Source organism: Notolepis coatsorum (genome assembly GCF_963971535.1).
Source record: "Notolepis coatsorum genome assembly, chromosome: 13".
In the NCBI taxonomy this organism is placed as follows: Eukaryota; Metazoa; Chordata; class Actinopteri; order Aulopiformes; family Paralepididae; genus Notolepis; species Notolepis coatsorum.
Window position 1 is genome coordinate 65,052,830 of NC_140177.1, and position 15,440 is coordinate 65,068,269.

The 15,440-nt window shown below is 43.7% G+C and overlaps 1 protein-coding gene across 1 annotated transcript; it reads right to left on the bottom strand.

Annotated features, from left to right (window-relative positions):
* Positions 1 to 13,203: 13,203 nt before the first annotated feature.
* On the bottom strand, positions 13,204 to 14,426 carry LOC311238688 (B-type lectin plumieribetin-like; the record flags this gene model as incomplete). The annotated part of the gene is made up of 2 exons (XM_084326845.1): positions 13,204 to 13,467; positions 14,337 to 14,426. 2 exons carry the CDS (start codon positions 14,424 to 14,426, stop codon positions 13,204 to 13,206), a joined length of 354 nt encoding a protein of 117 aa, XP_084182971.1.
* Between the last annotated feature and the right edge of the window lie 1,014 nt (positions 14,427 to 15,440).

Below are 15,440 nucleotides of genomic sequence, written 5' to 3' on the forward strand. Positions count from 1 at the left end.
AGAGACAGAACGAGAGGAGACCAGAATTGTACGTTGATGAAGACTCCCAGTTCCTGTTGCCGAAACGACTGCTGCTCCATGCTGATTAAGAAGACCAGAACCAGCTAATATACTCTTGAAATAATACTAGCAAATCCAGACAGAGTGTGTATTATGATATTCAGAGTGCTTTGAGACAGCCATCACCAAGACGCCTTAAATAAAGCTCCTAGAATACCACTCCAAATCGCACCTGTGTGGACTCAGTTCTTCTGCATTTCTACACTTGCACAAGATCGGTGGTCGCTCATACACGTAGCAAGAGAAGATCAGAGTACCCGCCAGATCAGAGTGCTAACCAGATATACGACAACACCCTTGTACCGACTCGTGGGAGAACATGCGTACAACAACCAGGTAGGGGAAGGGGGGGAATTGGCACAACGACTAATTGGGACGGGGAGAAAAATCAGAGAAAAATAGGAGAAAGAGAAGGTAAAAAAATAAAAAATATTGTTGCTGAGTTTGTAGTGATTCTAGTGGGTCTGGTTATTAGAGGATATAGATTAAAGCTATACATATTATCAATAAATGTATCTATAGATGCATGCTTGTATGGATTGAATAAATTTAAATGATAGTCGCCACAAACAAAAATTACTTTCTGTTGGGATTTGGAGAACAAATTTTCCATAGTTTTTGTAAATATGTCAATATCAGTCCCAGGAGCTCTGTAAATGCAGCTGACAATTATATTTTTATGTTTTTTCTCTACATATCTCAACAGTAATACATTCTAGCACATTATCAATAACAATAGACATATTTTCTACCACCTTATATTTGAGGTTGTTGTCCACGTACAGGGCAACTCCTCCCCCTATTTTCTTTCCCCTGCTCCTATAATTTAACTCATATCCTTGAAGAGGAAAGTTGATGCCCCTGTCAGGGTCAAACCATGTCTCAGAAACAGCAACAATGTTGAAGGGTTTTTTATGTTTCTTTAGATAATCCCTGATTTTCCCGTAATTAGTATACATACTTCTACTGTTGAAGTGTATCATTGATATATCATTTCCAGGTGGTTTTATGTTTAGTTGTTCCTCAGTATAATAGTTGCAATTTTGTTCTATGTCATTGAATATATTATTGTCCGGATCAATGTATTGTTCGAAGTCATATCTATCATATTTGAATGTCTCCAAATTCAAGCCATCTGGATTCTGGAGACAGTCATTGTCTTGGTTCAAGTTGCTTAACTCATCATCAGACTCATCCGATTCCATTAATATATAGGGCAGTCATATACGCATAGGTTACTTCATTATGATACCCATAATATGCTAAGATTAGATGAATGTTGTAGCGGCACCTGCCTGTGTCCGCTTCCTGGTAGACGGGGAGTGATTCCATACGCGCTCCATCCAAAGAATAGTCTCCACACATAAGTTGATAAGTTCCGTTATCAGATACCGACGTGGTGATAAGATTTATTTAGAAAATGTAGGTTACATGGGAGAGGTGATCAAAGCGATCCTAAAGCGTCCTATAACCGTGGTTCTAATTGCTCAAAGTGATTCCTAAGATAAAACTATTCTAAAGCGTTCCCGAAGCGTTCTATAAGCATCCGGAAACGTCCCGAAGCGGTCAGAAAATATTATGCGTTCCCCGTGCTACAGCCCAACAGCTGATTCCTATCACCTATTTAATGATCTCCGCCGCGCCGTGGGCTGATCCACCCGTAACCTTCTATTGGTAATAATAATTATTATTATTATAATAATAATATTAATAATAATAATAATATTAATCCATAACAAAAAACACTCATTCGGCCTTTACAAATGTTGATCATAGGAAATAATAATATTTGTGGTATACATAATAGCAATACCAGCAGTACCAACAATGCTAATAATAACAGGAATGATAATACTAATGATAGACAATACATAAGCATATATGATAGGGGATATATATTTGTCATGAGTTCATGATATAATGCCTCATGCAACATATGGCATAGCAACCAAATATGTATAGCAATGGCACTGTAGAGTATATGGGATAATATAGTCTTGTGATTCCTCATGATGAGATAGAGTGGTACCTTATTTGTTGTTTTGTCATTATATTGTCCTGTATTTGTCCTCATTGGTACTGGTCCATCTCAGAGAGGTCTCTGATAAGCAATATCTTTGCCTCCTCCGGGGAATCTCCATTGAGCTTGATGTACACCTTGCAGTTATTAGTTATTGTAGTTTCTAGAGTAACACATATGCATATTCTAGATAGTTATTTTCTTTGTGGATAAGGTTTATTGTAATTATTGACAACCTGAATGTGAGGGCTGGAGAGGACTGCATGTTGCCCAACGAGGGGGCGTGCCGCTTTTCTACTTCACGCACCTGTGAGTGGTTGGTAATTAGCTCCTCGGGAGATTACAAAGTCTGCCGACTGCCTTCCACTCATTGCCAGGTCATCTTGTTGCCACCATCTACTGCCGCGTCCCCAGTGTGAGACGTCGGCGCCGTTTTCCTGCTGGGACGTTTTCATGCTCCTGTGGATTTCCCTGTGTGAGCACCGCCATGCTCCTGTGGATATTCCCTGTGTGATCACCGCTTCCGTGCGGTCCTCGTTTTTCAAGTTCCCTGTCGGCACCTTTGCCTGGTGAGTCTCTTGACTACCTGAACATTTCCGTGATGTCCTGGATGTTTTTTCAGTCACCCTTTAAAGGGCCAGCGCTGCATTTTTTTGTTGTTCATGGACTCTAGTGTATTTCACCCTTAAAGGGTCAGTGCTCCCTTTTTTCCGTGTGAAATAAATAATGCCCTGTTTTTGGCTAACTCTCATACCTGTCTTGTGTTGTGCTATTGGGGTCGCTATACAAACCATAACAGTATGACCTGGCCAAGTCGACAAACCCAGCCAGCACAGACAGTGTATGAGAGAGCCCCTGCAGCTAACCGGCTTCCTCAGCTAGTCCAGCCGTCTGCTAACTTAGCCCCTGCAGCTAACCCCATGTGTTCTCATGCTAGTCCAGCCATCTGCTAGCGTAGCCCCTACAGCTAACCGGCTTCCTCAGCTAGTCCAGCCGTCTGCTAGCTTAGCCCCTGCAGCTAACCCCATGTGTTCTCATGCTAGTCCAGCTGTCTGCTAGCTTAGCCCCTGCAGCTAACTGGCTTCCTCAGCTAGTCCAGCTATCTGCTAGCTTAGCCTCTGCAGCTAACCGGCTTCCTCAGCTAGTCCAGCCGTCTGCTAGCTTAGCCCCTGCAGCTAACCCCATGTGTTCTCATGCTAGTCCAGCCCTGTCTTCTAGCTTAGCTCCGGCAGCTAGCGCAGCCTCTATGCTAATGTAGCGTTACAGCTAGCATAGGCCCTGTAGCTAGCAAGGTCAGTTTCCCTGGAGCCGCCCTGTCGGCTAATCCCTTGTTCCCCACTGCTAGGACTGCCCCTTCAGCTAGCAAGGTCAGTTTCCCTGGTGCCTCTCTGAATTTTTTTTCCAGCGTTCCCGCCCCTACGGGCCTGGCTGGTCGCCAGGTGGCTCCCGTGGAGGGGGGGGTACTGTGAGGGCTGGAGAGGACTGCATGCTGCCCAACGAGGGGGCGTGCCGCTTTTCTACTTCACGCACCTGTGAGTGGTTGGTAATTAGCTCCTCAGGAGACTACAAAGACTGCCGACTGCCTTCCACTCATTGCCAGGTCATCTTGTTGCCACCATCTACTGCCGCGTCTCCGGCGTGAGACTTCGTGCCATCTACATCCTACATCCACCTACTGCTGCGTCCCCAGTGTGAGATGTCTGCGCCGTTTTCCTGCTGGGACGTTTTCATGCTCCCGTGGATTTCCCTGTGTGAGCACCGCCATGCTCCTGTGGATATTCCATGTGATCACCGCTTCCGTGCGGTCCTCGTTTTTCAAGTTCCCTGTTGGCACCTTTGCCTGTTGAGTCTCTTGACTACCTGAACATTTCCGTGATGTCCTGGATGTTTTTTCGGTCACCCTTTAAAGGGCCAGCACTGCATTTTTTGTTGTTCATGGACTCTAGTGTATTTCACCCTTAAAGGGTCAGTGCTCCCTTTTTTCCCTGTGAAATAAATAATGCCCTGTTTTTGGCTAACTCTCATACAGTGATGCCACAGATTACTTGTAAAAGTAATCTGATTACTGATTACTGATTACTCCTTTAAAAAGTAATCCAAGTTACTTTACTGATTACTTGATTATCAGAGTAACTTAGTTACTTTGAAAGTAACTAGGTTACGAAGTCATCGTCGTTCCCCCAACAGTTTTTTTTAAACGCTTTATTGAAAGTGCATAAATTGTTTTTAACTTGTTTCTCTGCACATAACGTAAATTGTTAAACTAGTGCTTCAGTTTCTGTACCATCAAGTATGGTAAAGCAACAGTCTATGATGCTCACAGCATTAGAGCAGCCAGCCAGTGGTTTTACAAAACCAGTGTATCACATCTAACAAATGCAGGCTGAACTATTCAATTATATCAACTGTAACTATTAAATTGTTTTTATAAATGTCTCTCTATAAACATACAATCAGTCTCTCTTTAACATGTAAATTAACTGTAAATCTGGCAAATAAGAGCTTTTGCTCTGCCACCATCAAATATACATTAATCAAAAGGGAAAGAAACAATCTCTCTCTTTTGCCGTTTGGCTGGCCTCCGAGTCCTCCTGTACCTAGTCGAAGCGTCGGCTAGTGTTGTGATTCCAGATGCTTTCAATGCAATTGGATGTGCTGTTTTTAGCGGTAGACAGTATTTTGTTTCCTCCGCATATGAATGTTTTTTTCACCCGGCTTAGCTGACACAAACGTGAAGTAGTGACTGAGGCTACGTTTAGACGAGCGTTTTGGGGTGGAATTCTCCGTGCTGCAGACGAGGCTGTAACGACGGAGCCCTGCTGTCACACGATTGGCGCATATGTCACATGACGTGCTGTGAAGACCCGCTCTACTCTGCCTCTGATTCGCAGACTGTGGATGGGGAATGTGATTGGACCAAAGCAGAGTCACTCACAGACAGAGGGTCCAGTCACGCCGCGGGACACATTGTGTATTTAACCCTTTCACTGCCACACGACGTCACTCCCAAATAAGAAAAACAGCTCAAAATGTATTTTTGACTGTCGAAAACGAAATAAAATACTGCATTCCGCCTGCATTATGAATTTATGATGAGATAGTAACGAAATAGTAACGCACAGCCACTTGGACAAGTAACTGCAATCAGATTACTGGCTTTTAAAGATTAACGCGTTAGATTACTATTTTCGGGGAAAAGTAATCAGATTACAATAACGCGTTACTTAGTAACGCGTTACTGGCATCACTGCTCTCATACCTGTCTTGTGTTGTGCTATTGGGGTCGCTATACAAACCATACCACTGAAAATGTATTATCACCTATAAAGTGTCTCTGGTTTCCTAAATGATAACTGTTTTATATTGAGATCATTGTCTGTTTGAATTATTACTAATGCCTCTATTTTCAGCTATCTCCCAAGTGGCTATAGTCATTTTCTATCTTACTTTGCAGTTTTCCTAGCATTACTCTAAAAGCGTGTTCTTACAATGGATTTTCTGCCTTGTGCTGTCAGCAGTTTTGCTTGCAACCACAGCTTGTAATTATTAACCTAGTTCCTCTATTCAATGGCTCTCGTAACTTCCTCCAATGCTTATTTTAAACAGTCCTAGTCATCTCTTGACCTCATCTGTCTTCTGCTTGTCTTAAAGCCTATTTCCTTGGGGCTATTTGGTGGCCAACAGTCATGGTCAGGGCCGGACTGGGGAAATAATTCATACCGGGAGACATAGCGCGAAATATAGCCCCAATTAGGCCACTTTTTAAGCGGGGGGTCTGGGGGTCCCCCACCAGGATTTTTTTTTGTTACAAATACTTAATTTCCTGCATTCTGGTGAATTTTAGTGCATGTGAATCACAAACTAATGAGCCAACAATTGCTTAGTACAATGTACTGTTATGGACCTCAAATAAAACTGTTGTGGCACTAGCAATGCTACTCTCTCCACCTTCAAAAAGAAAAAAGCAAGAGCACAACATATTTTTCTATTTACTATTATAATACAGTTAACCACTCTCTCCTGTAAGGGCCTTTCTTTTTCTTTGTTTTATCCCTCTCTCCTCCACCCTTTCTCTTTCATCCACTGTCCATCTTGACATCAACGTTAATTGACTTTCGCTCTACTGTATCTCTCCCGAGTCCCTCACTACCTGGCTCACTGCCTGGCTGTTATTCTGCATCTGAGTGCCGTCTGCCATTCCATTCGCCGCCTCCGCTGTCAATCAGTTGTATCGCCTGGTCCCGCCTCCACCAATCACAAGCGGCAGCACGGCTCCATTGTGTGTGTGTGTGTCCGTGTGAGGGAGAGAGTCAGATAGTTCTCCAACTCTGTCGCAGACAGTGAAATCCTGGTTGTTCCCCACCCACCTAGGTTATCTAACTATCGCGCCGCGCCGCCGCCACAACTAGAAACAATGGCTTGGCAAAAAAAAATAAAAAAAATAATAATAAAAAAAATATATATATTTTTTTATATAATTTTTCTTTTTTTAATCTGTGCAGGCCAGGCCGCCTGTAGCTGTTCCGCAACTGTTGCTATTTCCGGGGTAGGCCTGATTGGCCCCGACAGGCACGTGACCCGCCGCGGCCACGCCCCGCGGCAGCCCCAGCGGCAAGCACGCTACTGCTGGAGTTCGCTTCGCCTTTCACATCGCTGCCGTTGGCGAAAGCAGGATGAGAGGCGAGAGCGTAGATTTCGCTGTGTATCATTTAATCATTTAACATTTGAAAGGCATACATTGTTGTCATACAGAAGTACAGAATACTTTTATCCAAAATGCTTCTTTCTGTTACACTGTTAGAGACTGTGCTAGACAAATGAATGACTAATTCGGTCAGAAATAACGTAACTAATAACGTTAGTAAGCACTGCTTATATGCTTATTATGTCTGCGGGGTACAGTAAACGTTTCTCCCGGTACATTCTGAAGAGCACACCGCTGTATGTTGGAGAACCAGCGGTCTTCCGAAGTTCTGCTCCTCCTCACTCGAGTGAGACTAAAGCCGTGCACAGCTCAGCCCTGTGAGACGCGAGCAGGAAGGAGCTGGGAGTCCTTCCAATCGGAATATGTTGTTTCTTTACATATGTTGGATTTATGAATATGTCTTTATAGCTACACATGAATGACTAATTCGGTCAGAAAGCAGTAACACAACAGTTGCAATGTTGTGTTACTGCTGTTCTCGGCATAAGCCCCAATAAGACCGTCACCAGAGCTCAGCGATGCCGCTCTCGTGAGCATATTCTCCTTGCTATTTTATTTCATACAACAATGTATGCCTTTCAAATGTTAAATGATAAATGATTGCATGACTGCCGACTGCGGCGCGATTATTATGACTGATGACTGCGATGTGAAAGGCGCCGCGAACTCCTTCCTAATGCTGCGGGCGGCGTTGAAGGCGGAAAGCGCCTGTGAACCACAGCAGCCTCGTTGCCGCGTCCTGAGGCTGCCGCGGGGCGTGGCCGCGGCGGGTCACGTGCATGTCGGGGCCAATCAGGCCTACTCCGGAAATAGCAACGGTTGCGGAACAGCTACAGGCGGCCAGGCCACCGGGAACACTCTCGGTGCTCCCGATGGCCAGTCCGGGCCTGGTCATGGTGCAGTAAATGCAATTATTTTTATTGTTTGTTACTTCCCTTCAGGTAAGCCATCTGTTTTTCAGTTCTGCTTACAGAGAGCTAATATGCTCTGGACTGTTAACTCTGCTCTCACCACAGTGTAAACGGACTACACCCCTAAACAGGCCTCCTTATATCTCTGCTAAAGAAACTGTCTGCTTGTCCAGTAATCAGCTTAATATTAAAAAAAACTTTGACGATTACCACACGTGTGTGTGAGTGATGTCACCATCAGAGAAATGGCCAGGGCCTCTCTGCTGCTGGATCTACACAGAAGGAAGATCCCCCACCACAGACCAGAATAACTTCCTCGGCTTCAGGAAGAAAGACTCTGGGAAACTGGACTCTCGGGCCAAGGGCTTCCGGGCCTGGTCTGACTGGCCAGATCTCAATGACCTCTGTGTCGTAAATCTGACTAAATTAATTAATTCCACTAAGAAAATGACCTATCTCTCTCTCACTGTAAAGCTTAGCATCAAACAGGAGTTTTAGTGATATTGGTTAAATATTACACACTGAATTTAATCAATAAGTCATTTCCATGTTAAAAGTTATTCAAATAAACGAACCCACAAAACAAATAACTGTTTAAAACTAGGAATAGTATGGGTTACATTCTTGCCACATAGTTGTGTTGGAGAGCCAGGTCAAAGCGTTTACCAGATGGTCAAGCCAGTCCTAGGGGGGAGGCTGGGAACACCACAGCGGGTCACAAAGATAGCATTTTATTGTGAGTGAACTCAACAGGATCCTGCCAGGTGACAGTATAATGTTTATTTCTATAGAAAACCCACCAGGGATCAAAGGGAAAAACGCTCTAAGGTACTATTTTATCTTGAGACAGGATAGAACAAAAGTCTTGTGTACATATGCATATTAAGTGGCTGAGAGCTGTCCTAGAGTCAAAGGGACGTGTTGAGACCATGCCAGCTGAAGGCGACCCAAGGCTACTTGAAAAAACAGAACTGTGTAGATTTAAGGTTAAAACCTGTATCTTTCTTAGAATACAAAATAATTGGGTTACCATGTAAGTTATAACTAAATAGAACAGGATAAGTAATTCACATTACTGTACCAATGACAAAAACCAAAGTGCTTTAAAGCTGATTAAGAGACTATAGAAACTAGAGGGGGTCAGAAGGTGTCATTCAGCTACTAAAAGCAGCCACGAAACCCCCTTTTGTCAGCAGCTGTAATTTACATGGCATGTGGCTTCCTTCAGCACCTGGCTCAACAATACTATTTGAGGAGATTAGCACACGCCCAGGAAATTTAAGTGGTCCAACATTAGAAAATCAAATAAACGGTTTAATTTAGATTCAAGTGTACACGAGCATAACATCATTGTTTAGTAAATTTGAAGATGCACTAAAGGAGACCAAACTTCAGTTCCCTAGTCTCTAGGAATATGCTGTTCAGAGAAAAACTGTATTCATAAGTTGAAGCTAATTCTAATATTATGTTTAGATTAGAACCTCTCTCATAATATGCTAAATCAAATACAGACTACCCCTTTAAAACATCAAAATGGCCATCGAGAACTATGATTGGGGAAACTAGGATCGACGTCACTTCTGTGCGTCGATTAGGGGTGTGTTCTTGTGTGTGTTATAAATCCCTCTGCAGGATAGGAGAGGGGGACAATAAAACGGAGAGAGACGACCAGACCTTCCACCGTCAGCAGCAGAGAGAACCAGTCCGGTTTCCCCCTTCCTGCATCAAGAATATTATTGAATTTAGATAGAATAATTCGATCTTGTATTTAGTAGAAGCCTATGGAAGTTTCTAGTGGACTCCAATAGGTTCCAACTTTAGATTAGTGTGTGCTTTTTGAGTGCAATAAAACGCCTATTTAGGCCTTGCACCCTGTTCACTTCGTTTGCTGGAATTCATTCAATTCTCCGTCGGCGCCGTACCTCTGAAACCGGCGACCAGTAGCCTTGATAGACTTAGAAGCAACGCAGAGTAGCTCACAGCTAACATCACCACGATCCAGATCACCTTTTTGAGACCGTTTACGTTATCTGCAACCAGACTGGAGTTCAGCTGAAATGGACAAGACCCAACACACAGACTGAAGTCCCTGTCTCTGATGAACTTATCACAGACCCCTGTGTGGTTGTGAAGGCCAACATCACAACACCGCAGGAAGAGACTGTCGAACTGCACAGAGACTCTGCAAGGAGGGTTCTGCTCAGCATGAAGCAGTCTGAGATCAGGCAGCACTGGTGTGGACTCAGATTACAGGGAAAGCTAGCTTGTTTGGAGTTTGCTGACCACTCAGGGCCCTTTCTCACTCACGTTTGGAGATCGAATCACTGCTCCCGAGAACGGGGGGGAGTGTTCTCACTCACCCCTTTTGCGATGCGAAACGGCGCTGATTCGTTTCACCCCCCGCTGAACGGGATCAGTTGGAATAGGTGGTCTCGGATTCGGCCCCGGGAGAACGGGGGGCGTGGTTTTGCGAGCTTGTACCTAAACACCACACACAGCAACAACTGGAGAATACCCACAAAAACGATATTTATGGGCAATTTGAGAGTTCAGACCTCAACCAAAAACAAGTGGATAAAAACATGAAGTTATTTTTATAAGGACCCCAGTCCAAGCTACAACAGTCTGCATTCCCTTAACAATTGTTTGTATTGAGCCGTATTGTATTGTACCCATATGCAATATGTTAAATAAAGTTTACATCCATTCATTCTGCTAGCATTACCTATCTTAACAAGCATTAAACAAATGGCCCAGTCATCTATTCACTGTTGTTTAATACACACGGTGTTGTCTCTAATGTTATCTAGCTACTGATGGCTCCCGATATCATCAGTTTGGTGCTGGCTAACTAGCGTGAGCTAACGTTAGCTTCTAGCCACAATGCTATACTGTTATAATGGCATCTTCCATTCACGTTAGCATGCAGCTAACAATGTAGCTAACAAAAGTCACCGATCTTTTTTGAGACTAAACTATCCGCTCTTGGTGGTCATTTGTGTTGATGTTAGTTTTGTTTCATCAACAAATGACAGGCAGAACACACAGTGAATGTATCCGTTTTGTTTATTGCACGTTCTTTGCTGAAAAGAAAGTGCTACAGGCTATACTAGACTAGGCTAAGCTAACTAGCGTTAACCGTTAGCTTAGCGTTAGCCCTGGGAAACGCTCAAAAGCGAACTCTACAACACCATCCATTCGTGATAAAATGGGGTGGGTTATATTGACAAGGCTTGACAACAGAGGTTCAAATATAACTTCATATTTATTGCTTATTTATTCATTTTATATCAGCATTCAGTCTCCAGCGCCATGTTAACACTTCCTGTGTTTACATTTTCGAACGTGACATCATCACCTACGGCAAGCGTAAGCGATCAAAAGGCAAACCGTAAACAGAACCCGGAACGAAACAAGACTGCAGTGTGTACGCAAACTAGAGGGGGGAGAGGGGGGGGGGGAGTTCGGATCAGATCTCGAAACGGGCCAGAACGGAACGATATAGAAACGAATATGGTGTGTGGGAAAGGGCCCTCAGTCTCACACTCAGTGTTTAAGAACGCCACTGTTGGTGAGGATGTTTTTTAATTTACCATCAAAGCAAGACTGCAGGTATTACCCACTAAATACAATCTGTCCACTTGGTATCCTCAAACTCACAGTCCATTCTGTTTAAACCATCAGGATTCACAACACCTAGAATCCATTGCACACATAACAAATGGATGTAGGGATGTACGATATTATCGGTCTACCGATATTATCGGCCGATATTGGCATTCAAATGTGATATCGGAAAATATCTGTATCGGTTTTCCAAAATGTTATTTTAATAAAAAAAATAATAATTATAACCTTTATTTACCCAGGCAAGCAAGTAAGAACAAATTCTGATTTTATTTATTGTCAAAAGTATGCATAATGTTGTGTTAATTCCACAACAAGAGATATGTAATGTTAATTACCTGAAATTATTCCGTTTTTTTGGGGGGGGAACCCTGCATATATCGGTATCGGTTGATATCGGTAACGGAAATTAAGAGTTGGACAATATCGGTATATCGGTATCGGTAAAAAAGCCAATATCGAGCATCCCTAGATGTAATGCATACAAACACCTGTACAACGCTCATCATGACCGTATTGCGGACATTGTGTCTGGTACGGAACATATCACCATCTAGTGCAGCAATGTACAAACATGCTAGAGTGCAACCAGAGTGGTTTGGCCTTACCAACGATGTCTTTGCTAACCAGATGTTGTTTTTGTGGACACCATGCCACAGGGAGGTGCTGGTCATAGAAGTAGGCTGTACCTTTGATCTGTACATGGACCAGGCCTTCCGGGACAAGTATATCAAATACCAACCACTGCTCAGTGTGATGGCCGACCTTGGGTATAGGTGTAGATATAGTGTACTTAGTGTATTCAGAAGGCTTGGCCATGTATACAAATGCACCATGACCGGTCTGAGAATTGCTGCAATGTCTAAAAGAAAAGCCAAACAAATAGCCAAATATTGCTCTGTCTCAGCTATTATTGGCAGCTTAGCCACGTGGAGAAGGAGGTGCTATGTGTACCCTTAAGTGTTCAGTGCTGCTTGGCCCCGATACATTTGATTCCCTGTTTATGTAATATAATTTGTGGAACCAAATAAAGTATTAAAATGTGTGTGCGTGTGTGTGTGCGTGTGTGTGTGTGTATGTGTGTGTGTGTGTGTGGTGTGTGTGTGTGTGTGTGCGTGCGTGTGTGTGTGTGTGTGTGTGTGTGTGTGTGTGTGTGAGGCTATGGCTTTTTTTTCACCGGCCATGGTGACGTTGATTGTATAATACTGTATTTTTTTATAGCCTGCACCCTGATACATGATAAGACCAGTGTTTGTGAAGTGTTGGTGTTGCGAGTTATTGATTGCTTTAGGCAACTCATATGTGGTCTGTTGTCTCCACTTATGTCATGCTTTTGACCATAATTTAGACATTGAGGGCTCAACACTGTAAGATAAGTTGCAAAGGAGAATGAGTGGGAGAGAGAGGCTGAGTATGAGCTAAAGTGCCAGACAGCACAGCAAAAACACACTGCACATGATATGCCTTTGAAATTTCCTTTATTTTTGGTTGAGCACCTGCCTCCCAAAATGTGTCTGCACGTACCTGCTGGGCAAGCAAGCTAGTGTTACACAAACACAATCTGTTTTAGCCATATCTTTATCAACTTACATCATTGTTGTCAAAGTTGGATTCCAGCTAGGAGAGTAATAAATGGTAGGTATTTTCCCCCCTGCATCTCCACTTTGTTTCCGTCTTCTCTACTATCTCACTCACAACCAACAAAAGTCCAAGTTCACCCAAAAGAAAAAAAAATCCAAAGCAAAGGCCAATCACAGTTCTGCAATGTCCATGTCAGCTCACATTTTGAACATTGAGCATACAAAGGGAGATTCAGTGAGCCATGTTGGTGTCACAGTGGCTCGATCTTCTCTCCCTGCTCCAGATGTGTTCCTGCAGTTTTACTTGAAGCCCTTGGACTGGGAAGAGTTCCAGACCTCCTCGCCGTCCTTCTCGATCACCAGGTTACCGTCGTTTCGCATGTACATGCGGCACATCTTGAAGCTGGAGGCCGGGGTCTTGGTCTGCCACAGCATCTTGTTGTCCCTCTTGTACATGACGAAGTTGCAGTCGTCCTGCATGCACAGGCGCCAGGCGTCACGCTGACCAACGGTGTCGGATGTCCACATGGGCTTCCAGCCGTAGATCACAAAGTTACCGTCCTCCTACGAGAGTTGCACAGAAATGTATATGGAAGATAGATGTTACCAACACTGCTTTTGTTAGAATTTTGAGAACTAAAAGGATCTGACTGATTTGTGTGATCATCGTTACAAATGTAAAAAAGTAACAAATAGGCTAGGGTTGCAAATAACCTGAACTATAATATTAACATTCTAACGATGATGTTGGTGGCTACTGGTATAATTCTTTTTTGATCCACTTTTTCTCCTTATTTTCTATTTTTCTCCCATCTCAATTTCGTGTTTCCAATTCTCCCCTCCCCTGTCTTGAACATTGCTCGCATATGCCCCCCACTGGTTGGTTGTAGGGAGGATAGAAGCCTTGCATCACGTGTCCCCTCCGGTACACGAGGAGGCAGCCTGTCACATCTTTTCACCTGCCAGCGCGGACTCTCATTGGCGAGGTGTAACGTGTGGGAGGCTCACACTACCCCCGCTATTTCCTGTCTCTGTTGTGCAGGCGTCCCCCAACCGACCTGTAGGAGTCGCTGTTCACAACGTCCAGATTACCACCCATCGACTTCCACCCTCTGACTCTGCCAATTGAGCCAGTATGACGGCCGGCCCAAGCCGGAGGCAACGCAGACAGCTGGAGTTGAACCCGGTGTCTCTTGCGTTGGTGACGAGCGCAATGTCCGCTGCACCACCCAGCCGCACCCTACTGGTATAATTCTAAGATAGAATATTGAGGGCAAAAAAAAATTTATCTCTAAAAATAAAAACCTGGATGAAAACCCAAATATATACAGTATATCTTGACACACAAATTATGTCTCCAAAGCACTGTTACGCCATCTGTTTTGCGCAATTTCAGAGACAGAGCACTTTAGTTCCCAGCCCCAAGTACTGACCTCGAACTGAGCCTTCCATTCGTGGTTGTTGGACATCAGGTAGTCTCCCCTGCGGAGCTCATCGAACTTGGACATGTAGTTCCTGCTCATGATTCTGAAAGAAGAAACAGACACTTGAGACCAACTGCTTGGACTCTCACTCTCAGAATTATCATTCTCTCTCAAAAACCTTCATTGAACAAAGGAACCGCATACACAGGACAAAAGAGTAGGCTTCAGAGAGTAACTGTAAAAATCTTTATAAAACAGATGCTCTAAAACAGGTCAAGTATAAACCGATCTTATAAAATCATATTTGATCACAGAGCAAAAAGACACAGAGGAAAAGAACTGCAGAGAAAGAGAGCTGCAAAATAAGTGTTAAGACTGTCAGATTGTCTCTACTTACAGGCCGGTTGTGGACGAGTCTGATACGGAAGCTGCAGCTGTGAGTGAAGTGTCTTCCAGTCAGAAACCTCTGGCTTTTATAGGCCCTGACCGAGCAGAGAGACAACCCACACCCTCTGTCAAGATCTAATCTAATTTGTCATTGACAGACAAGATGTGTTTTTAGCTCCATAATTTGATGTGTGCCGTTATGTGCCCTGGGTGTTGACAGCATCTGGGATCCTGGGATGAAAAAATGTAATGCTTTCATACTGGATATTGAAATGCTTGGTATTGACGCTAAGTATCTGCACATGGTTTAGCCTGAATAGAAATATTGTTGGGATGGCGCTTAAGGTCTAGATATAATTCAACATAGGCTGTCACTGATATTTTGAGCGTGGCGTGGGGCTATACCATCATACTTCCACGTCCGAGGAAGAGAAGATGGTCTGTGAGACCACTGAACAGCTCCAGGTACGAGGAAGCTGCAAGGTTCACCATGTTAGATGTTGGACCATCTTAAAATACTGGTAGCACAGGCTGATCCAGATATATTGGTCATATCCGAGTCCTGGTTGAAGAAATCAGATAGTGACTCCACAATAGATCTACATAATTTTTATTTGTATTTTTTTTATTATCTTTTTTCCCCCTTCTTTTTCCATTTTTCTCCCATCCCCAATGTTAGTCGTTATGCCAATTCCCACTCCCCTTCCTGGTCGTTGCGCACTCTAC